The sequence below is a fragment of the Sebastes umbrosus genome, chromosome 16 (genome assembly GCF_015220745.1).
Source record: "Sebastes umbrosus isolate fSebUmb1 chromosome 16, fSebUmb1.pri, whole genome shotgun sequence".
Taxonomy (NCBI): Eukaryota; Metazoa; Chordata; class Actinopteri; order Perciformes; family Sebastidae; genus Sebastes; species Sebastes umbrosus.
In genome coordinates this window covers 14,817,903-14,843,214 of record NC_051284.1, presented here as the reverse complement: position 1 = coordinate 14,843,214, position 25,312 = coordinate 14,817,903, and the positions used below count along the sequence as shown (strand labels likewise).

At 40.2% G+C, this 25,312-nt stretch overlaps 1 protein-coding gene and 2 long non-coding RNA genes across 3 annotated transcripts; 2 read left to right on the top strand and 1 right to left on the bottom strand.

The window, feature by feature from the left end:
* Positions 1-504: 504 nt before the first annotated feature.
* On the bottom strand, positions 505-8,510 carry otx2b (orthodenticle homeobox 2b). The gene is made up of 4 exons (XM_037747542.1): positions 7,804-8,510; positions 5,090-5,298; positions 3,619-3,770; positions 505-2,099 (listed from the first exon to the last, which is right to left on the bottom strand). Exons 2-4 carry the CDS (start codon positions 5,184-5,186, stop codon positions 1,461-1,463), a joined length of 888 nt encoding a protein of 295 aa, XP_037603470.1. The 5' UTR covers positions 5,187-5,298; positions 7,804-8,510; the 3' UTR covers positions 505-1,460.
* LOC119475064 lies at positions 6,230-25,312 on the top strand. Its single transcript, XR_005203716.1, has 3 exons — positions 6,230-6,246; positions 7,641-7,645; positions 25,142-25,312. It is a non-coding gene; the product is annotated as an uncharacterized LOC119475064 (long non-coding RNA).
* LOC119475063 lies at positions 8,966-13,504 on the top strand. The gene is made up of 3 exons (XR_005203715.1): positions 8,966-9,478; positions 10,157-10,271; positions 13,157-13,504. It is a non-coding gene; the product is annotated as an uncharacterized LOC119475063 (long non-coding RNA).

Below are 25,312 nucleotides of genomic sequence, written 5' to 3'. Positions count from 1 at the left end.
ATCATAAGTTTTTACCCTATTGGTTTTTACTCACTATTTCGTTTGGTATATAATGTGATAAAATGTTACTTAATTTATTTTTTCATTATTATTTTTTTAAGTTGTGTGTGTTTACGAATATTTCTGTAACTTCATTTTTATTTTATTTATTATTTATACATTTATTATTTATTTATGTAATTTATTTATTTTATTTTTTATTTATCCCCAAATATTGAGTCTGATTTTTAAGTTATGCCTATTTAAGATTAAAAAAAAAATAGTCATTATCATAAGTTTTACCCTATTGGTTTTTACTCACTATTATTTCGGTTGGTATATAATGTGATAAAATGTTTATTTTTCCATTATTCATTTGTAATTGTGTCTTTAAGAATATTCCTGTAACTTAAATAAACCATCTAAAAAATACCCACGCTTAGCTTTACACACACCATTTTCTCCTCCCTTCACCACACACACATGCACATGCACGCACACACAGACGGTTTCTTGATGAAAGAGTAAGCTCACAGGACCTTTATTCATGTCTTTTCAGCGGTGAGGTCACACCATCTTTGGAGCCAGTAAAGGATCCACAATCACCGTGTGTTGAGATCAATGGAGGGGAGCAAAGTGTGGAGCTCTCAGCAGCAGCAGAGAGTCATTTCCAGTATTGGCTATAACTCTGGATTATTAACTACCATGTGCTTGGAAAAGTCTCGTCTCTCTTTGTGATGCTGGGGCAATTTTTAACCATTAGCATCTTGTTCAAAAAAAGTTAGAAATCTATTAAAATCACAGCAGAGAGAGTCTGATGCGAGAGGGGGGCTCACAAATTGCATACAATAATACAACAGATCACAGTTTCGAAGGCTAGCACAGATAAAAAAAACACATATGTACCATTTATATAAGACACACACTGATTGTCTCTTAGAAACTACATATTGATTCCTTATAAACACTTTTTTTTCTTAAATAAAGTAGTGCATCCATGTCCACACACATCAATCCTCATGTCTTTTCTGCACAGCAGGTTGGTGTCAGAACAGAAGCCTTACAGGAGGTCTGTCCAGCCAGCCTGAGCACTTCACCAGGAGAATGATGGTGAGTTTTTGTTCTTGGATCAACATTAGTTCCTTGGCTGTGTGTTGTACTTTTTCTTTCAGAGTCCACTCTCATGTGTTGCCCTCAACAGGTGTTTTTTTTTCTTTTACGCACAGAGGCACACACTGACAGACATGGATGAGGGGCTACAACCTGTGAATGAAAGGGGGGGGGAAATCTCTTTGCCAGTGCTAAAATAAATTAAACCTCTCCTTTAGGAGGACCAAAGACCCATCATGCCAAAAAACCAGAGGCCCCTGAGAGAGCCCTGTTTTAACAACCAAGAACCAGTGTTTTTATTGAAGGATGGCAGAGCCTGTGTCTGATGTGATGTCACTGTTTGTGCACTTTTTTTTTTGACAGCTCTGTTTTCACAGGACCTGGAATTTCCACGAGGAAGTTTGATCCTTATAATCCAAGCAATCTGCATTGAAGTTCAGCTTCCACGACGCAGCTTGGTCCTTATAATCCAGGCAGTCTGCTGTGGAGTTGAAGCCCAGGCCGGACGCTCCGTAGCCCTGGCTGGAGATGGACGCAGGAGACTGGTTCAGATGGCTTGTGACCGCCGCTGTGCTGCCCATCGGACTGAGAGTTGATCCTGGTCCCGCTGACAGCTGGTGGTGCATGGGAGCGAGGTAAGAGCCGCAGTCCATGCCGCCGAAGTAGGACGTGGAGCCGGCGTAGCTCTGGCTGTAGCCCGAGGCCTGCGTGTAGGTCATGGGGTAAGACCTCTGCATGCAGGAGGAGGAGGTAGACAGCGGGTCTGACAGAGGAGAGATGGACGCAGGGCTCCAGATGGACACTGGGCCGGTGGTGGTGGTGGTGGAGATGGGTGCTGGGACCGTGGTGGTGCTGGTTGGAGGAGTGAACTGGCCGCTGGCTCCGCTCTCTGAGCTCACTTCTCTGGTTGGGGAACTTTTCTTCTTGGCAGGTCGCACCTTGTTCTGGCCTCCGTTCTGCTGCTGCTGCTGCTGCTGGCGACACTTTGCCCGCCGGTTCTTAAACCACACCTGGAAGAAAGAAGTCACATGATAGTACAAAGTTAGTGTCGTTAGATCCCTTTACTTATTTATAGTGTAAATACAACCCAAACTCTACTTTGTTCTCGAATATTTGGAGCGCAAAACAGTTTCCACTGCAAATAATATCTAGTTTTTATTAAGCCATCAGAATCAGAATCAGAATTAGAATCAGAATCAGAATCAGAATTAGAATCAGAATCAGAATCAGAATTAGAATCAGAATTAGAATCAGAATTAGAATCAGAATTAGAATCAGAATCAGAACCGGAATTAGAATCAGATCAGAATCGTGTTTATTGCCAGGTGTAAGAGGTATACACTAGGAATTTGCTTTGGTTTTGTTGGTGGAAGTTAAACAGTATAATAACAAAAGAATAGATAAAAACGTTAGAATAAAATAAGAATAAAAAAAATTTAATTTCTACCTGTGGTGTAAAAAAAAAAGACTGATTCATTAATTTGCTTTCAGTCCAAATCAAGATGTTTCTATAGTGGACTGATCGGTCTAATTTTATTGCTCAAATTCTCGCAGGAACAGGAATCTACCGTTAAGTGGAATTATCTCACACCACTGGCAAAAGTTTTCCACTTGATTTAAGGAGTCACATAATGGTACACGTTATTGTCGTTAGATCCCCTTACTTATAGTGTAAATACAACCCAAACAAAATATTTGGAGCGCAAACAGTTGTTTCCACTGCAAATAATATCCAGTTTATATTAAGCCATGTGGTATAAAAAAAAAAAAAAGACTGATTCATTAATTTGCTTTCAGTCCAAATCAAGATGTTTCTATACTTTTTTTTTGTACTAGTGAACGAAAACTTACAATTTGCAGTGGCATCTGCTACATATCACCTCTAAGGGCACATTTGTCAAATAAAGGCCAGTGACCATTATTCTGTCAGGTTATGTGGTTAAAAAAAAAATTATGATTCATGATCAAAATTTGATATAGATTTCCCCCCCCCCCCCAGACTTAAACAGAATACAGCAATTGTTTCATGTGTTTTCAGGCATTAAGCATTTTCTAATTCCAGGTGGGATATTCCTTTTTGTCCTTCAAGGAATTTCTGTCAATTAATGTCATACAGTGCCCATCGGTCGGTCTCATTTTATTGCTCAAATTCTCGCAGGAACAGGAATCTACCGTTAAGTGGAATTATCTCACTCCACTGGCAAAAGTTTTCCACCTGATTTAAGGAAGACAAAATGCTGAGCAGATATAAAATCAGTATTTAACAATGTCGTTCGACCAAATTTAGTTTCATATTTATCCCCCGTAAATGAGATGTAGGTGTAGTCTAAATAAACTATTTTTTCCACATTGTTAAATCTATACAATAGTTGTTTAAACACTACAAAATGTGTTAGACCCAAAGTGACACTTTTGCTTTAGTCTCACAAATAACAACTTATTTTTTTTTTATTTTTTTCCCACATCTAAAATATTTATCTATATATCGATGATCATTTCCAAATCTGTCTGATGTTGTGTTTGACTCACTTGTACTCTGGACTCAGGTAGATTGATTTTCAGCGCCACCTCCTCGCGCATGAATATGTCCGGGTACCGAGTTTTGCCGAACAACGCCTCCAGAATGTCGAGCTGCGCGCGCGTAAAAGTAGTCCTCTCGCGCCTCTGCTTCCGTGGCGTTGCTACAAGTAAAAAAAGTACATTTAACTTAAATACGTTTATTTACTTATATATCCATAAAAAAAACCCATATAAAGCAAGTAAAAAAGATCAAAAGTCATCAAAGGCAGATCTCTAACATGATATCTATTAATCCATGTGGTATAATAAAAAACATTAATTTGCTTTCAGTCCAAATCAAGATGTTTCTATACTTTTTTGGTACTAGTGAAAGAAAACTTACAATTTGCAGTGGCATCTGCTACATATCACCTCTAAGGGCACATTTGTCAAATAAAAAGGCCAGTGGCCATTATTCTGTCAGGTTATGTGGTTAAAAAAAATCAGTGGAAACAAATGCTTCCGCGGTGTTGCTACAAGTAAAAAAAGTAAATTTAACTTAAATAAGTTTATTTACTTATGTATCCTTAAAAAAAAACATAAAAGCAAGTAAAAAGATCTCTAATATGATATATATTTGTTGTTGTTGTTTGCGTAATTACGCACGAGTCCTGTGAGAATTAGAACGCCGGTGACACATTGTAGCACTCGACGTTCCAGTAAAATAACAGTAAAGAACTGGCAGCAGGGTTGCCTTTATGTTACTGTAAAATTAACATTATTATACTGTCGCTGAAATTTACAGCTTTGTACTGTTAATGAAAAATACAGTTTATTAATTTCACCATATTTTACAGTTAATTTACTGTTTAAAGATACATTATATAGCTGTTTTTCCCAAAAATGTCTGTCTATAGCTGGCTACAAGCACAGAATGCAAACTACAACAACATGTGAATTAAATACTGCATGAAACTGTTACTGATGATACTTTAGACAGTTGATCAGCAGTAAAGTGCTGTTTTTTAAGAATGCATTATAGTTCAGTTAAAAAACGGTCTATAAGCGTAATTTAACAGGTTTTCTTTTGTATTAACAGTAAAGCACTGTTTTTAGCAATAACAGGTTAATACTGTTGAAATCCTAATGCAAATAAACAGCAATTGTTTACAGTGTGCATCTACTATGCCAAAAAAAATACTGCAGCTTGAGCAGAAATCAAAGCAGAAATTCATTCGAAAGGCACATCTGAAAAATAAAATCACACAAGAGGAGACTTCTGTTCCCTTCAAGTTCAGTGCGTTTGCAAAAGAAGTTTGTTAGAATAACCTAATGTTGGATTTTCTTCATAATACTCGTCTGTGCTGTATCTCCCAAAATGTAGAAGTCATTAGATTTAGACGCTTTAAAATAGGTCCTGATTACATACTGTAACATTCCCAGTCCATTACTGTTCTCTCATCACTCCTTATATTTATTCTTCAAAAAAGTTTCCACCCACCTGGATAGCCCACTGATGGATGCAAAAGGTCCATTCCGGATGTAGTTAAGCTGAGGCCATTGACTGTGTAAGGTGGTTGCTTTAGATACGACATCATGCTAATGTTTGTCTGAGGGCTGAAGTTGGAAAAAATTTTGAAAAGTGGATGGAGCTCCTGATATGAACTTGGTGTCTTCTGCTCGCTGCGTGGTCCGTGTTACACCGGGAACCTGTTCCAACAAAACGACAAGAGAAGAAGACACCGATAAAGATGCATCTTGTGAGGAGATATAGAAATAAGCCTCCTCTCTCCAAAAAGCGCCAAGCACATCTCCAGCTGTCCTCTTCTCTACAACTTCCTCCACTACCTCCTCCCACACACAAAAAGCAATACACTATAATTGCAACAAGTCAGTTGAAAGTTCAATTAAAGACACTGGCTCCTATGAAGGACAATACAAATTAAATATAGGAACTTTTGACTTTAAAATAAAAACTTAAAAAAATAAGCTATTTACTTTATATTTGGCTTTGTTTCGGTTTGTTTGGCTCTTTTACATTATTATTATTATTACATATGTTATGTAAAGTTTTGTTTAGAAATATAAATCAGTGGGATGTGAAGAAAGAAACTGAATTGATGTTATAGAAACATATTCTATAAAAACACGCACAGTCAACATAAATAATCATCAATTTAAGATGATTTAAATACTATTCCTGAACTGCTGAATAAAAATGGCATTTGGTACCCTTTTTTTAAAAAACAAAAAAACAACAACATTGCTATGAATTTTCAAGACAATTTGGAATGAAAATCATTTGAATTTTTTTTATTTCAAAACACGAGATTATTTGATTCTGAAAAGCTTTCATTAAACGAATAGTGATAATAACTTTACTGATCCCGAGGGAAATTCAAGTTTCCAGCATCACAGTTCCAAAGTGCAAAACATGTTAGTAAAAAGGCAGTAAAAAAGTTAGTAGTGCGAAGTACAAAGTGCAAAAAAAAATATACCAGATATAAAAATATAAGGAGATGAAGAAAACTGTTAAAACTGAATATAGTGCAGGGTAACAGCTGAGATACAGGACTATTAAAAAGTGAATATAGTGCAGAAGGGACTGTTAAAAATAGTGCAGGGTAACTGCAGTAGCTTAGTCTATGAAAGTGCACTGTTATATGTTAATATAGGCTGGTTCTCTCAGTCTTCTATATAACATTTTTATTTCAAAACACGAGATTATTTGATGCTGAAAAGCTTTAATTCAGTAAAAAAAAAAAAATGGACGTGCCTCCATATTGAACAGTTGTTTAAATAGCACTAGATGTGATGTTGATTGGTAAATGTGTGATTGCTGTCACTTCAACTTCACTGACCCTCAGCTTCTCTCCCCACTGAGCGTCTTGATTAGTTGCTTTTTTTTTTCAACATCCAACGGTTTTAACCCCCTCATCCCAATCTGTCACACTTAAAACACACACACACCCGTCTACCAGTTGCACACAGCCGCTCAATAATAATAATAATCCTGTCCAAGAATTAATTATGATAAATGTGTTTTTTTTCTGTTGATGAATTAATGAGATAATCCGAGTGGCATTTATAGTTGCAGTTTGGTGTCTATACAACCCAAATAAAGTGCTTCAGGCTCCTTAAAATCAGCAGCTGTACTGTAATCATATTTTTTTTAGTCTGAATAATCATCAGCACTTTGCAGAAAAAAATGAAATCACAGAGGAGACATTTAATTCTTATAATAAATGTTTATTTATTAAAAAACTCCCAAATTACGCATCAGATCACCAGATCCTCGAAACAGGAGTGAAATATATGAAATGTGACATGTTGGTTTATTGTCTTCTAAATGATTTCGTCTCTGGAGGCAGAGGAGAGCCAGCACAGAGAAAAAGGCCCAGGAACATTATTTCTATAGTAGGCCTAAATGTTCTTTCTTTTTCAGTGCAGCTTTCAGCCTCAATCCTCCACAATTATACATTTTTTATTATTGCCTTATTTTGTCTGTAAATTCACATCGTGAAACAAACAAAGTGTGCAGTGTGAAATTAATTAAGGTTTTAAGTTGAAACTTCACTCATTAAATGTGGACTCCTCGGTAGAGAGACTGTGACATTTTGTCAAATAAAAGCTCCATGAATCATACCAGTATTATAAAAAAAGACAATTAAAGTATCAGAAAAGCTATGAATCTGTCTTTGTTTCCATTAGCAGAATATCATGGTGTAACTTCATCAGTTTGCCACTATAATTATCAGATGCTCTATGCATCTATACATGTTTTAGTTTGGTTTTTTTTTTTACATCATTTATGTCGATTTATATTCATCTAAAAGGGTTTGGTGCAGACACACTTATCTGTGCTCTGCTCAAATAAAAAAGGCAGAGTTTTATAAGAAGGTTTAGCCTTCATCTGCAGCCTATATAGTTGTCTCACTGGCTTTTCCTTTGAGTGTCTTCATAGATTTTTTATTTTAACACCACTGTTAAAACGTTCCCTCTTTTAAAGAAAAAATATTTTGTAAACCTTTTTAAATGTAGTTATATAACAGGTGTGGTTAGGCTTCTAATTGTGTTTTACTTCTTTGACTCTATCTTGATTCCTTATTTCGATATAATGATAATAATAATGATGATAATACTAGTAATTATAATAATAATAAGGATGATTTTAATAATAATACTACTTCTACTAGTAATAAAAGGCAAACTTACCCTGTTATCGACGACTGTAAAGTTCTTTGTCTACTTGGTTCCCTCCAGGAGAAATAATACAACTCAGTGCAGATGAACGGCGTCCTGGCGCATAAAAAAACACCAAAGCAAGAAGAAGCAGAAGAAGCAGAAGCAGCAGTCTTCTTCTTTTTTCAGATGCAGAACAACAGTGAAACGGATAAAAGGTAAATGTTGAGCGTCTGCATCGGGTTTCTGAGCGGTGCTAGAGCTGCAGAGTGATGGAGGAGGCTGCATGAACGCCTTTAGGATTGTTGGTGTGTTGTGAGTGAAGTGCTTTGAGTTGGATTTTGTACAAACTGCCAGCCAATAGGAGCCGCAGGACTGAGCTGAGGTCTGTCTCTGTCTCCGTCTCTCACACCGGTGGGGAGGATGAGGATTTTTTTTTTTTTTTTCCCTTTTTTTTTTTTTTTCTTCTTCTGGAGAAACAAATGTCTCCAGCTACTTTTTTTTGACGCACAGTCCTCAGCCAATGGCAGCGAGAGGGCGACTGACAACATCCACCATCCCACTGCATTGATAATAAATAAACGGTATATGCCGGTGGATGTCGAGAAGTGGAGTTTAAAACCGGGGAAAAAGTCAGTTGTAGTCATATTTTTATTGCATTTTATATTCGACATCGCCCTTATCTAGTGGATGCATTGAACTGAGGAAAGTTACATGAAGACTGGGCGGCTGATAAATCAGAATCAGAATCAGAATCGTGTTTATTGCCAGGTGTAAGAGGCATACACTAGGAATTTGCTTTGGTTTTGTTGGTGCAAGTTATTAACAGTATAATAACAAAAGAATAGATAAAAACATTAGAATAAAATAAGAATACAAAAATTGAATTTCTACCATTATACAATATACAAAATAAGCTATAAACAAAAATAAACATGATATAAAAAGATAGTGCAAATACATCTGAAAACATAATGTATGCACATATATTAGTAGTGCGAATAAACTCATAATTAAAAAATATATATATATTTTCCAATGCATGACTTATCTTCATTGAGTGCGTATAAAAAGTCATCCAATATTTAATTTTTCAGATTTATTCATAATAAAAAAGTTCCAGACAATCGAGGAATATAAAATGTATTTTTAACAGGAATTTCTTTTATTTATGAGGCTATTTATAGGTCTGTATAAAATAATAATTAAATAAATAATAATAATTATAAATAATAATAATAATAATAATAATAATTATAATAATAATAATAAATATTAAAATAATTATGTGACAAAAAAGAGTGAAAAAAACAATGTGCTGGACTGCAGCAGAGATCTCTCCATGTGAAGGCTGCACCGTCCTCCTCTCACATTCCAGCGCGTCGCAAAAAAAGGGGATTTAGAGCGACTTATTTTCTTAAAAGTGTCCTCCCATCCACAGAGCCAGCCAGTCTGCTCCCATCAGCCTCACACGGGCCTGCGCCAAAAAAAATCACCCACAATATTTACAGAGGAGTTCCCACCGAGACACACCGAGACACCGATGACTTCCATGTAGCACCGGAGCTGCAGTGTGCATGCAGCCGGAGATGAGGAGGCATGAAGCGGGCAGATAGAGGCAGATAGAGGCCTCTTCTGCTGATGGAGACATTTTCATTTATTCCACTTGACACGCAAGAGGAAGATGTGAAAGAAGAGAAATATGAAGGTAAAGGCCTGTTTTTATTTTCGATTTATAACATAGTGCATGTTTTGTGTTTTAACATTGTACAATAATGTCATGTAATAATAATAATAATAATAATAATAGCAATTTTTTTTTTTTTTTAAATGTGATATTATAATAGCCATTTAGTCCATCTGATTTCTTATTTACTGGAGGACCTACAGTAGAAGCTGAGAGAGGGACAAATAAGCTTCCTCTATGTCACTTGAATTTTTGAACCTGCGTGCCCATCTCAAAATAATATGCCGAAGGTTTTTGTCACGGCTTGGTAAATGTCTCATCTTAAGAGGCTTTGCGGAACACCTACACACACACACACACACACACACACACACACACACTCACACACACACACACACTCTCTCACACACACACACACACACTCACACACATTGCGCGCTTGCACGGACACGCGCTCACTTCAAACAGATTTGAATATTGATTTAGATTTATAAACACAGGCAGACCGTGGGCTTTTATGAATCGTCATTTTGCCTCTCTCTGTGGCTCGATCGTGTGGAAGGCCATGCAGAGTCAAAGGTGCAGTGACAGCAGCTGCTGGGAGAACTGGTTTCCACTCAGAGCTGCTGCAGACTCACACACAAACTGGTATACAACATCTTATCAACTTCACAAACTCAGTGACATCTCTTTTGACAGATTTCGATCAGAGGAAGAATGGAGCTGAATGGATCGTAACCCTGGATTTCTTTTAAACTGCAGAGGAAAAAGTTTTGCTTTGAGTCTGAGGGGCGAGGAACTGCAACACATTCAGGTATCTATCTCTGTGTGTTTTTATTTATGTTTATTTATGTTTTTATTGCCGGATAATACACATGTATTTTATAATTTAATAGGATGAAAAAAAGTAGAGTAAAAAACACAAATTCACCTGTTTATGTTGATTTATTCTTATTTTTTTCTAACGTTTTTATCTATTCTTTTTGTTATTATACTGCTTACTTGCACCAACAAAAAAAGCAAACTCCTTGTGTATACCTCTTACACCTGGCAATAAACACGATTCTGATTCTGATTCTGATTCTGATTCTCATTCTGATTCTCATTCTGATTCTGATTCAAAATGAACATGTCATTAGCCTATATCATAGAGGGCAGCTTCAAACCAAGTCTTGGGTATTTAAATTATATTGCTGTTTGCTTTATGACCATCACAAAGGTCACAGTTTAGCCTTCCCACATTTTTTACCTCAACAGACTCCACTATCAGCCTAAAAAGCATTACGTTTATTATGTAAAGTTTAAATTAACAGAGACTTAAAATGTTGTATAATCTCTTACTTTCACCCCTTTAACACATCCTGCCCATAATATGATCTTTTATAGTCTCTATTGAGAATGCAACATAGGAATAATCAGCTTGCAGCTATAAACATTTGTAACATTTGCACTATCTGTTTATATAATGTTTATTTTTGTTTACAGCTTATTTTGTATATTGTATATTGGTAGAAATTCAATTTTTTATTCTTATTTTATTCTAACGTTTTTATCTATTCTTTTGCTATTATACTTTTTGACTTGCACCAACGAAACCAAAGCAAATTCCTAGTGTATACCTCTTACACCTGGCAATAAACACCATTCTGATTCTGATTCTGATTCTGATTCTGATTCTGATTCTAAAAGTCTGTGAATATTTGCCCATGATATTTCTGCAGCTGCATGGTAATGTGGTAATGGACCCTAAAACGCGAGACTTTCAAACTGCTGCGTGGAAAATCCTGACGTGTGATGCAGTTATCTGCACGGATCTCACCGTTTAAATTGCTAAATAATTTATTAAAGTGTGCAGCCAGGCCCTCCGCAGGGACTTTGTGTATCTTAAAAGGACGTTTAAAGGGAGAAGGAGTTAAACGCCTCTGGCTGACTGCCGGCTAATTGACGACGACGGCTTTTATCTCCTCCTCTGCTGCTCTCAACCTGAGGCTGAGGATCTCACCAGGCCGGCTCCAACCTGTGATTTCTACCAGTTAATGCGAAGCCTATACATCTTTACTAATGCACTGCAAAGGCATGGATGTTTGACCCTTGTTTGATAGCAAAAGAAAAGAAAAATCTTATTTCCAGATTGAATAATTCACCCCCCTTCTCCTCCCTGCTCTGCACCTTATCCAGGCATGGAATTAAACAATCAACACATTATACAATGGATAGATGTATGTTTTAAAATTTAATGGAACAAATTAAAAAAAAAACAGGATGATTTAAATGTTTTCTCTTTTGCAAAATAAATCACAGATGTTTATTGTGAATTGTGTGAATTTAAATCTGCCTATTTACCACATAGGTCTATATATATACATACATCTTCTAACTATCCAGGCAGCCCTTTTTCTCCTCTCCTCTGCCTTTTTCCCTCCTTGTTTGATATCCGCATGGCTGAATATGAGGAATGTGTTGGTGGAATTCATTCTGAGCTTTAAAAAAAAGAGCCAGAAAAAAAAGGAATAAAATCCATGAAAGTCAATTCATATATAAATGAAGATAATCTGTAATTCCAAGGCAAAGCTTTTTTCTTATGCATTTTTTAATTCAAACCTCAGTCGAAATTGCCTTTTGACTATAAAACAATAAGTTACTTTAGAGTTACTTTTATCAACATTTTTTCTCTTCTTTTAATTTTGGCTATTAAACACAGAAAGTTGCCATTAATACCTCAACTATTAGGTGAAATCATTATTTGGATCCGTACAAAAACTAATAAACCAAACTAATCTGGGTTTACAGAATCACATATCTCAGTCATTATTTTGAGAGAAAAATTGACATATGTAGTAATAATGTTTTTAAAATTCTTTATTATTCTTTTTAATGTCATGTGTAGCACTATAAGCAAAGTTGATAAAACCACTGAGGTTACAATCCTTTTTTTTTTTTTTTTTTTTAAACCTGGCTATAGAAGGTAATTATTGTGGATAGATGTGGTGTGTGTGTGTGTGTGTGTGTGTGACAGAGAGAGAGAGAGAGAGAGAGGAGCTGAAGTAGGATAATCACAAGCTGTATTTTAATTAGCCCGGCAGGTTTGATAGATACGTTGCCACTGCTGCTGCTGCTGCTGCTGCTGCTTTGCTTAAAAAAAAAGGTGCAGTGCGTAGTGAGAAAGGTGTCTAAACAGAGGGTTTTCCCTGTGCTCTTCTCTTATCACAAAGGAGCTAAACCTTTGTGTAATGTAACATGTAACTGACCCTAAAGGTCATCAAAACACATTCAGTCTCCTCCCGGGGATTAAAGGGGAAAAGACCCCATCAGTGTCAGTTTTCACCAGTTTTCACCAGGATTCACCAGGCAGCACTCTGCATCTGGGATTTTACCTCTTTATGCAATTATTCACAATGTCACAAATTTAGTTTTGGCTCAAAGTTCTGCTTAAAATGATTATCGAAAATGCTGTTGAATGAGTCTGTATTCTAGTTTATTTTAGTGCCGTGCTTCTGTAATGACAAAGGTGTGCTGATCATGAAATTATTGGGTTTATTTTTCCACATGCATTTTCTCCTCGAATTCAAACGTGGTGCCTCGATAACGCCGTGGCTTTGTGTGTGTGTGTGTGTGTGTGTGTTTGCCAAGTTTGCTCTCTCCATTAATATGACATGCCTTTTAATTAGTGCCATAATTGTTTGTGTTGTGTTTGTGCAGGAGTTCGCCAACAAACAAACGGATGCAATTAAACACACTCGCCTTCAGATCATCAATGAGGAGGCAAAGTCAAGACTGGTGGAAAAACAGACAAGGACAAATGTAAGACGGGAGAAGACTCTACTGCCTCAAGGTTAAACTTGAACTGTGTTAAACACACAATCTGGATAGTTGTTGCTTCTTCAACAAACACACATCACTGTCTGTTTTTTTTATATTAAACATCCTCTTTTTACAACCTAATGTAACTCTTAATTGATGTTATATTTTGGTATCTATGCTAAAAACATGCTCTTTCTCTGTCTTGGAAGTAATTAAAATATAATGTGCAAATAAAGACTACCATTGTGAAAGCACCACCCTGCTCTTTTCCTCTCTTCCTCTCCACCTTAGCCACCAGTAGCCTTCTCCTCTGTGTGCTGAGGTGTCTGCATGGCGTGGTAAAACCTGCCCTGCAGACCGGACCTCTCAAGTCTTCAAAGGAGTAGGAACTCAATGTGGGGGATTTGTTCAGGCTTATTTGGTAACCTAGGATTTGAATTGGATTCTGGGAGGCATTCATAACACATTTGAAAATGTTACATTGTGTGATTTTGTGTGTAATCCCCATAATAAATTTTAGAAATGGTCACAGCACTTGCACAACTGTGACTATTCATGATTTATCAAATGGTTTTCTTGTCTTGCCTCTCGGGGGTGAGGTGTGTGTGTGTGTTGCCGGCAGGGAAAGGGACGATCTCGGCCGTCGGTTGGGAGATCTGGCGAGGAGACGATTCCTACGTTTTAACCTTTCTCTCAACACTTTCTTTTTATTTGACCTGAATATGTGATAGGGTCAGCCACCGTGCCTCCAGAGGGATTCTCTCAGACCCCCCAATAGCACTGGAGCATTACAACCTCTAGTGGATTATACCTCCCTGGTAGGAGGGTTAGTGTACACACACACAATCACACACACACACTGAAGGTACAGTTTATTAAACTCTGTATATTTGATCAAAGCCACAGTCGTAGATTAATAAGCGGTTCTCTTTTCTCCATCGTGCCTTGTGAAGTGCTTCATACTTTGCATTAATACAGTTAAGTAGAAAACTGTGCGGCTGTATCGTTTTATACTTGTTGCAAAGTATTAAATAATATGCAAGTCTAATGAGTCCAATTTTAAAGGCCCCCTCCAGACATGTTTTACGACATATAAGATACTCGGCTTTGAATAATAATTTGTGTCTGATATGGTTTTTCCACAAAAAAGTTCAATTGCCTTGTTCTCAAAATTACATCTGCTCATTTCTGCTCATTTCAAAAGTTTAACTGCTGGATAAAAGATGTCTCCTACTTGGTTGAAAAGTCCTTTCTCATTTCACACTTGCATAAGTGGCATATTGGACCATAATTGACATCCAGAATCGTTATGATGTCACATAATCTTTAACTCATATTTAAGGTGAGCACAGACACGTTTCTCCTTTAGCACATACATCATTCCCCTCAGTGAAGGTAAAACATCCAATAAGTAAAACATATTTTTGGATGGAAGGGGGGCTTTAAATATCATGCCCCTTTGCCATCAAAATGAGTTGTGTGTGTTTGCAAAACCAATCATTATTGGTTTGGGCAGGTGTTTTATTGAAATGGCAAAAAAGAGAAGTCACAACGTAGCATGGTGTTTTAGATAGTCCAGAAGGAGTGAATAATGTTATCCAGCGGATTAACTTGCTTCACGAACATGGTCCATCACATGGTTTGGTGGCTCCACTGCTTGGATTTCTTGTCTGGTACATCTCCCGCCTTAGTTCGATAAGAGCGAGAGCAGTGTTGTGTGTGTGTGTGTGTGTGTGTGTGTGTGTAAATCAGTGTTTGTGCCCTGTCCAAACCCCACTTTGCTTTGAATGACACTTTGGCGATGCCCCCAGCTCCCCACTTCGACTTCTCAAGCGTACCCCCTGTTAGTGCCAACTCTGCCAATTCCTCTCATGTCTTTAATATCTCTCTTTGGGCCCTTGGGTTTTGCCAGTGAAGGCTCCCCCGTGACAGTTGGACATCGCCCTCACATTTGGGAGACAGTGTTCGGGAGTGTTTGTAGCGTTCCCAGCCCCAGGCCTGTGGGGAATCTGTGATGGCTCGCCTGTCAGCCGGCCCCTCCCCTGTAATTAGGAGAGTAAACACAGCGCCTGGCTCGGCTTGGGGGACAAGTAGGAGGGAGCGGAGGAGGGGACCGTCCGGCTCCTGTCCTCCTGCTACTTGAGCTGTCCAGGAGCAACTTTGGACTGACACCCCATCACATCTCTGTGAAGGACTGAGATGTGGAGGAGAGCGTAGTCTGTTAACATGCTGAGAAACATCAGATTGTCATTTGCACCTTGTTGAGAATCAGTGAACCACTGAGGAGGCTTTTCATTGAACTGAACCTTTGTAGAGAAAACACAAAGAAATAGATCACGCAAGATGATCTGAGAGCTGTTCAGATCAGAACATGTTGACGAGTGAAAGCTGTTTCCTGCAAAGTATTTCATGCACATGTGTATTATTCCCATGTAGCACCCAAGCAGATAAAAACCACCACTAAGCCTCCGTCCCTCCTCTCTTCACCTCTCTCCTGGTTGCTCGGGGGACTGGTCAGCGGCTGGAGGAATGTGTTGTGGGCTGGAGTTGTAGCCATAGCTTGGGACCAGCTCGGGGGGAGCGCCATCCCACCCAACCCCAGCCACTCCGCTCTGCCCAGGCAGGGAGGCTGGCTGCGGGAATGCCGAGACCAGGAGGGGAGGAATTTCACTGGAGGACCTGCCAGAGAAATGCCATGCGGGGAGCGATGAAGAGAGAAACCTAGATAGAGAGAGAGAGAGAGGGAGAAAAGGAGATCTCAGCCAATTGAAACGCAGCCTGTCAGTGTCATTTCGGGTTTGTAGGATGCTTACTGATGATGGGCCAGTTGCTGAATGAGCTGGTTGCCACAGACACAGTGGCACCGCATCTGACTCAGATCTTTCGCAGATGGCTCCGGGTTCAGTGGGCGTTATTGAGGTAGCTTGTAAAAGTCAGTGCATCTTAAACATATTTTTGTTTTACAGTTTCAATGTAAATCATCCATCTGTATTAACCACCATCTGTCTCGCCAAGACATGAGCATGATCACATGCACTAGTTTTTGTGTAAGTACATTTTAAATCAGATGGTGTGCATCAGTGTGTGCATGTGGCGGACAGGGAGAGTACAAAGGGAGGGGTGCTTGAAGGCCCAGTGTACTTGCCAAAGTCTTTACGGCGCCCAGAGAGCCATGCTGCAGCATCATGGTCCACAGCATGGAAAGACATGGGGCAGATGGGTGCAGTGTAGCAGCACAACCTCCCCCTTCTCCTCCCAAATGTGAGGCAGCAGTGGTGGGAATGGCACAGTGTGAGAGGGAGCCTGGGTTCATGGCTGAAACAGAAAAGCTGTTGGAGGGGCATTTGGGGGCTGGGGGAGAGTGGGGGCTGAAAGCTGTTTGAGGGGGGGCTTTGGAGAAGTTGGTGGGGCAGGCATCCTGCAATGGAGAGGGAAAGCCAGTCCCCCTGTCACATCCCTTTGAAATCCAAGTGCAGGGGCACGAGCCCAGGGAGGAGTGGCAGCGTGGCCCAGCGCCTGGGCAGACAGGCAGTCACCGCACTGGGCCACAGTCCAGCTCGCCTCGCCTGGCCCCTTCCCACCCCAGCCCACCCCGTCTGGCCCAGGCTTACGGGAGTCAGGCAGCCGACCCCCAGTGGACAGGCCGGAGCCCTACACTACTGAGTCCCATCTCAGAGCCTCTGCTGGGTTCCAAACAGCGGCAGCGTCCACCGGGAGAGAGGCCCTGCAGAGATGTGTGGGAGGGTGGGGGGGTACCTCCGCTGCCTCACAGCTCCTCCTGCACCCAGGCCTCTGGATGAGGGCCCAGCGGAGTCTGCTGCTGATGATAACCCCCACCTCACCACCAGGCCATTCTGCCTTCAGGGCCTGCGCAGGTCCACACATCCCCATGGCAACAGTGGCAGGGCCGTCCACACAATGTGAGTGGGCACCAAGCCAAGTGCTGCCAAATTGGGATGAGGGAGAGACATTTTGGGAGAATGCTCAATCCTGAATCTTTTCACCTTTATTTTGTCTCTGGGTAATCGTGTTTTTGGCTCCAGTGATCTAATATCAGAGACTTGGATGGCATTTGTTATTTGAACAGTGGTCAGCAGCAGCAGAGACATCCACACTGTCTATTGTGAGGTTCTCCGCCACTGTTCCATGTTACTTAAATTCTTCCACCACTCGTTAGGCTCTAAAATTTAAATTGTCAATTTCTAGACCGCAACGCCAGGCATTTATAAAACTATAGACCCTGTAGCAGAATTGACCCGATACATTCTGAAGCATTCGTTGTGTGTTTAAAGAGACCTTGTCGTGGCAATATTAAGCCTGCGTAAACACAAGTAGTTCAATGACATTCACAGCAGCCACCTAAAGTTGATTCCCCACCCACTCTAAGCCACTGGGAAGATACTGCATAAGTGGTTGGGTGGTGTTTACTGAAAGTGGATATCTGCTGTTTGTTTTGTTGTTCTGCTTTCCGACCGTAAACACTGCATAGATTTCCTTGAGTGGTATTTGAAACGCGTATGTGTGTGTGTGCCATGTGTTATATTTGCTGATAACAGGATTTACTCAAATTGCGAATCACCAGTTGAGAAAGGTTAATTGTCAGTGCAACTGGTAGAATGGGTACATGCAATAATTATTAGTCTAAGTTGCTTTATTATTTAGGGACGCTAATTAGGCATTAACTGTGGTCCCCTTTTTGGATCACAACTTCAAATGCATGTCAAATTGCATTAAGTTCACTTTGACATCCATTTATCAAACTAAAGGAATGCTGTTTTGTAGATGTCCTTAGTGTGTTTATTATTATGAAACTGATCTGTTCTTGAGGTATTGATCAGAAAATTAGCAGAGGGATTTTCAGAAACTGCTCAATGTAGAGCATCCTCATTTAATTCGCTGTGAGGACAATACACTTTATGATTCATGTGTTTTTTGGGGGGTGCTGGTGGTTTTAGTTTGTTAATTTAAGATTGCATTAAGAAGGATATTTGATGAACAAAAAAACCCACACTTGATTTGAAGTGTATTCTCAGTTAATATTCCTCTTAGAAACACAAGGTTTGGACTCTGTGCCACCCATGTGGATGGGGCTGGCATGAGTCTGGCACTAAGGTGAGGTGGAAAGTGACAAGGAAAGAAAGCAAGAGATCAAGGCATGACTGCCAGTGCATGTCATTGCCCTACACTCTCATCAAATAGCCCCGTGCTGCTTATGTTGCTGCCCAGACGCAAATTAATTTGGACGCCTGGAAAGACTGCAGAGCCCAGGACTCATCTCTGCCCTTTAAAAAAGAAAAGACACCAGCGGAGAGCACTCTTCCAACAAGGGGAGGGGCAGGGGCCGAGAGAGGGGTTTTGATGGATTTCAGCGGAGGGCAATACAGTGTCTGGAATAAGATGGGAGGGTACAGAGGACACGGTTGAATGTGCTTGTCCTGCTATGATGACAAGATGGCTCAGCCACCACTGTGCCACTGGCCTCCCCTTGCTTTCTTCCTCCCCTCCCTCCCCCTGGTACTCCCCCTCAGGACACCAGTGAAGTAGAAGGGACTGCTGAAGGAAGAGGGAGGGGGGGTAGAGGAGCACTGACGGTTAGCCGCCGTTTAATCTTCTCCTTGGCTCACTGCAGATTCTTTCACTACATGCCCCACTCCCTCTTCTCCCCAAATCTGTACCTGCTCATCCCTGGGCCCGCTTTACAGGGGGGCTCTTGATCAGTGAGGTGATGGAGAATGGCCCTCGTCACACACTCCAAATAGGATCGGATTGCCTGGGTGTAAAAGGTGAGAGCTTCATGGAGCTTGGTAAAAATAGAGGAGGTAGTGGTGGAGTGGGGGGGTGCTCCCGCAACCAGACACTACCAAGAAATGAGCTCTGTTTGAGATGGAGTTTCCAGGGCTTTAGAGGGGTTTGTGCTGGTGCAGAACAACCACAAAACCCCAGTGTATGTGTGCTGGTAAGGGGGTTGGCCACGAGAGGAGGGGAGTGAGGCGGAGGACTTGTTCTCCACCGGCATGTCGTTGGCATGTCGTTAACCTCCCAGGGCTCAGGGGAAAATAAGCAAGCCTCTGTGTGTGCTTAAAACCCAGGCTTCGTTTGTAAGGTGCCTGGGGAGAGCTGGACCCCCGCTGGAGGACAAGGTAACAAAACAGCAGCATGCTGACTGAAGGAGGGATGGACACTGGAGTAAAGGGTTAAATAAAAACACATGCTGGGTCACCGACCAGCCCCCTGGGTTCGACATTATACAGTTAAGTGGCTCAAATGAAGTGTTTCAATATTCTGGAGATCTTTAACACTTCACTTTAATCCAATACTTGATCCCATTGATCAATACCACAGTGTAAAAATACTCCACTACAAGTAGAAGTATCAGTACAAAAAGATAATTATTATTAGAAAATGTACTTTAAAGGTGGTCTATATGATATTCAGAGCATTAATATAGCCACAAACAACTATTTACTATGTAAAGATATAGGGGAGTAATGTCTACCTGAGCAGAGAGTGAAGTCACTCTCCCTCTGTGTGTTGTAATCCGAACTTCTTTATGCTTTGTTGACATAGCCGGCCGGCCGCTCATGCCATTTAGTGCATGTTCATGCATGTGAGCATGCCCCACTGGCTAGTTCACGGCCGGCGCTCTGCTCTCATACAGTGGTTACAGCTGATACTGCCGTCCCGACAGACGGCGTCGTCGTCGTCAAAGAGTCAAGTCAATAGTCAATCAACACCCAGTAGCTAAGCTACACTTCCACCATTTTGGACTGAAAGTGACTACCGGACACCAGTAGAATGTCCACCTACAAAGTGTTGTACAACAGTAAAACAAAATTATTTCAATTCTGTTGTCATATTTAATGTCTCTAACAAAATGGCCTGTGTAGAACAATAAAATATTATACTTATGCATACTATTATAACTATTTACTTACCTACTTATTTATTTATTTATTACACTTTTTTGCCCGGCCGCTTCCCAGAGGAACGTAAAGTGAGCGATGGACATAAATGGAAGTTAGAAAAATCCAGCACACAGATTTTGAGGATTTACAGCATACAGCCCATGGGTGTATTATAAGTTAATAAAAGTGATGAATTACAGCCAATATATCCATTATTACAGCGGCATACGTCTGTGATGATGAATGATTTACAGACGTCTCTTTATACATCCATGGCCACAGACTCATTGGTGTTTTCAGTCCAAAATGGCGGCAGCGCTACTTTAGGGCCATCTAGCAGCTAAGCACCGTAGTTTTGTCTCTTTGCTTCTATACTCTTTCGCGTCGTCATGGAAGCGTAGCACTCACCCTATAGTTTCCTCTCAGGGAAACACTTAGCTCTGTCAGCACTTTCACCATTGTTTCCACTGTTAGCACTGTTTGCTGCGAGTCGGCGGCTCAGCTGTCGGCATGTTGAGAGCCGTGCAGAGGCAATAGAAATACTCCCAATCTGGCATTTAGCACAGTATTATATCAGTAGGGTATACATTGTCTTTTTGGATGTGTAAGTGGCATTTTACTATTGTAGTGGTTTGACATGGCGCTAATTTTAACTACTGTTAGTGTTTAACAAATAGGTTATAAGATGATCACATGTTGTGTAAGTTAAATTGTAATCTAACTGTAGCTGTCAGATAAATGTAGTGGAGCAAAGAGTACAAAATGTCCCTCTGAAAATTAGTTAAGTAAAAGTATTAAAGCAGTGATTTGACATTTTGGAAAATATGCTTCTTGGCTCATGTCTCGTACGGTAAATTTGAAGCTACAGTCAGCAGCCGGCTAGTTTAGCTTAGCACAAACGACTGGAAACAGGAGAAACGGATAGCCTGTGTCTGTCCAACGGTAACAAAGTCCACCTATTTGAACAAAAGCTGAAGTGTAAAAACAACAAGTTTATGGGAGGTTATGTGCGGCATAGTTACTTGGCTAGAGGCATCACCTGCTGTAAAATGGGAAATTGACATTTTTACATTTAGATTTTTTATTTTTTGTTTTCTTAGAGGTGTTTGTAGACAGATTTTGTTACCTTTGGACAGACAGAGCCAGGCTAGAGGTTTCCCCTTGATGTTAAACTAATCTAACTGGCTGCTGGATGTATTGAACTTCTATAACTCTCTACCAGAAAGAAAATAAGCATAAGAAAATAATGATTTCCCAAAACGTTGAACTATTCCTAATAGTACCATAAATAGTAGCATTTTAATACTCAAGCAAACTACAGGTACTTCAAAATTGTAGGCCTACTATAATGTGCCAGTTGCTTACACTACAAACAATGAATGAAGTGCTATAGCCAGTTGTTCTTTCTGTTAACTCTGTATTCATTATGGTAACTAACAGGATAACGTACTGAGTGATGTTTAATTCTACTATATAAGGTTTTAAATGTTATGAACACGGAGATCGGAATAGAAACTAGAGGCTGCTATACTTTCTGCAGCCTGTCATCTAACATTAATGCATATTTACTGCCATCACATAACGACAGTGAAAAGGAAAAATAACATGACTCTTTTCTCTTTGTTTTCAAAGGTTCAAAGTGAGTGCGTCAGTGTGAGGCGAGTTAATGAGATGGAGGCTGGAGATGGAGTAAAATGGGCAGTGAGAGTCAGAACAAGAGGTTGGTAACTCTTGCTTAGTCTTGTGATCAAACACCAGTGGTGACACTACAAACTTCTATCCCCTCTTTTCAGCATTTCTCCTTTCCACCCCCCTTCTTTTCTACAGTAGTAATGCCCCTCACTATTTTTCTACATCTTATCCCTTTTAATTAGAAAGCAAATTCTGCAGCCTGGAGAGACCTAATCCCCTACTACCCAACAATGCACAGAGTGGCTTTGAACAGCCGACCTGCAGCCCTCAACCCCCAATGCCTCAAATTCCCCCCACACTGCTGGACCTTCAAGGGGGGAAGGGGGCCTTTCTTTTCCCAGAACATTATTACTTAAGGATACATGTGCTGCGATATTTGCACAACTACATATTTGCATTTTAGGAATGTTAACAGTAATTAACAACTAAGTGACACATGTGACAGAAATGATACAAGTGTATGCCAACTCGGTCTATCTCCCCCGTGAGAGATGTAGCCTCAGCTGATTTGCATATATATTAATGTCCCTTATTGTATAGATTAGATCCCATTAGTTGTGGTGATTCTGGTAGAAGGTGCAGTCACTATGATGCTTAACGTCTCGTTATTATGTTAAAATGATGTTTAAATTGTTGGAGGGCAAGGAAAAAAGAAGGGGGTTATGGCACTGATGCAAGGTTAAGGGTGATTAGACACTCTGACCATCCTGACAATAGGCTGAGATTAGATTCTAAAAGCCCCCCAAAAAACGAAAAGGCCTCTCTTAAAAGGAACTCCATTAGCTGTCTGTGCATTTACACTGCTTGTATCTAAAATTACCAGCTTTCATTTCTTAATAAAAGTATATCTAGATGGAGCACACAGTCTGCTGAAATTAAATTCTGGCTTCATTCCTGGGTCTGAGTGCTTTACATCCACTCTGGCAGTTAACATAGGGGCAAAGTGATCATTTACTGAGCTGTTTGTCAGGAGAATTATGAAGCTGTCAGCGTCTGCTCTTGTGCCATCCGTGGAAAGAGAGGTCATCTGATAGCAGCCATGATGAGAGAGAGGAGGAGTAAATCAGGCGCAGAGACGCTGACAATGGAAACGGTTTAATCTACTGATTGCTGCTCTTGATTTACAAGAGAGCTGAAACATTGGAAAGTTAGATTTCGAGTCTTTGTGCTGCAGTGCCTCCAGTGGCCGATGCTCTGCTCCACCCGTAATGTGCTTCCTTCATCACCATGGAGGCAGATGGAGTTAACTCCAGCAGTTTAAATGCAATTGGTGAATTTCAAGTCAGGAAGATGATATTGTAAGTGCACGTGAGGTTTACTGGTCAACAGAAGCAGACAGTCGAGTGGTATTACAGCTGGTAGGGTTTATTGTTGGCAAACACACCTTGAAGGAGAAAGAGACATTGTTAGTTATCTCTAAAGGAATAGTGTGTAACAATGAGGAGGATCTACTGGCAGAAATGGAATATACTATTAATAAATACAGTAAGTTTTCTGTAGTGTATAATTTCGTGAAAATAAGAATTGGTGTGTTTTCGTTACCTTAGAATGAGCCGTTTATATCTATGTAGGGATCAGGTCCTCTCCACGGAGTCCGTCATGTTGTACCGCCATGTTTCTACAGGAGCCGAGAACGGACAAACCCTTTGCTGCTTGGGCCGGAATCAATAACGTTACTCACTCCCGCCGTCGTCGCCACCGCTCTCTCTCTCTTGCTTCACCACTCTACGCACTGGCTCTGCTCCAAATGACCTACGCTACCCTTACAACTGGCTCTAGAGAGGGCCATTCACGTTTTTTACGTTGGCCACCGTAGTTCTCCTACACGCTTTGCACACGGGAGACGCTTCAGTTCAATCTGCAACCTCACTGCTAGATTATGCCAGATCCTACACACTGCTCCTTTAACAGTTAATCAGACTGTGTGTGATGCGAACAGGGTCGCTCAGAGGTTTTAGTGTCTTTCAGCTCATTGTTTTGGTTTCATGGCCTCACTGGCTCAACATCACAGTTTCCAGCAGCAGGCAGCTGTTTTCCGTGAAAAAACTCAGATAAACCCACTCTACGCTACATGTCTAGTAAACATCAGACAGACAGACAGACGTTAGTAACATGCTTGTGAACTTAGTGGAGCATTTAGCAGCTAAAGAGTCAGATATTTCTCAGGAGTTGGTGCAAATGATGCTAATGTTGCTCTATGTCTGATGATGTAAATAGGCAACTGTTTGCTAACTTGTTATTCGCTATACCAACTTTGTAGGGTGATAATATGTGTTGTGTTTACAGCTTGTTCCTCTCCCCCCATCTGGCAAAAAGACAAAACATTTTGCTGAATTAAATTATTCTTGGCCACAGCCCACATTCCCTTTACCTTAATACAACAGATGTGTTTTATATGTTGCAGCCAATTTCCTGCAGATGTGTCTGCTACATCACTGCCGGCCATTGTCCAATCCGTGTTGTACAGTTTTAGACTTCAGGAAAGTGTTTTTGCAGCCTCCCAGGCAGCCACAGTTTACAGTAATTTCAATATGAAGTGAGAATGATATTACTTGAAACCTGCTGGATGAAGGTTACCCATCACAGTGAACACAATGTCTTTTATTGTTGTCTGAATTACATTATCATTGTGTAATAATACAGTAATGAGTGGAGATTGAGTTTACGGTCTCCTCGAGTTGATTCTTTGGCTTCATAGAAAGGCTACGATAAAGTACACATGATTTGTGCTACATAGATAGATAGATAGATAGATAGATAGTTGGATAGATAGATAGATAGATAGTTGGATAGATAGATAGATAGATAGATAGTAACTTCATTGATCCCGAGGGAAATTCAAGTTTCCAGCATCTCAGTTCCATGGTGCAAACATATTAGTAAAAAGGCACAAGTAAGTAGTACAAAGTATATAAAAATATACCAGATATAAAAATACCAGGAGATGAAGAAACTGTTAAAAAATGAATATAGTGCAGGGTAACAACTTAGATACGGGACTATTAAAAATGTGAATATAGTGCAAAAAGTGATATAGTGCTGGATATTAAAATATAGGAGATATAGAGACCAGGAGATTAAGAAATGTCAAATATGGAGTATAATGCGGGATAAGAACTGAGGTAGAGATTTAGAAAAAAAAAATAGACTAAAGTGCAGAATAAAGCTGTACATTGAAGAATACAGTAAAACAAATCTATAAAGTAGAGCTGTTTGTGGTGTGCAGAATTAAAAGTAGCTCAGTCTATTAAAATGCACGGTGTGCATTATCTGTCCTGTCCTGCAGACCGTCCTCCTTTGTCCCCCTCCTCCCCAGAGAGGTGTTGTACAGTTTGATGGCTCGGGGGACAAAGGATTTCTTGAGTCTGTCTGTGGAGCACTTGGGGAGCGGCAGCCTGCCGCTGAACGAGCTCCTCTGTTTGGTGCTGACGGCGTGCAGAGGATGGCTGGCGTTGTC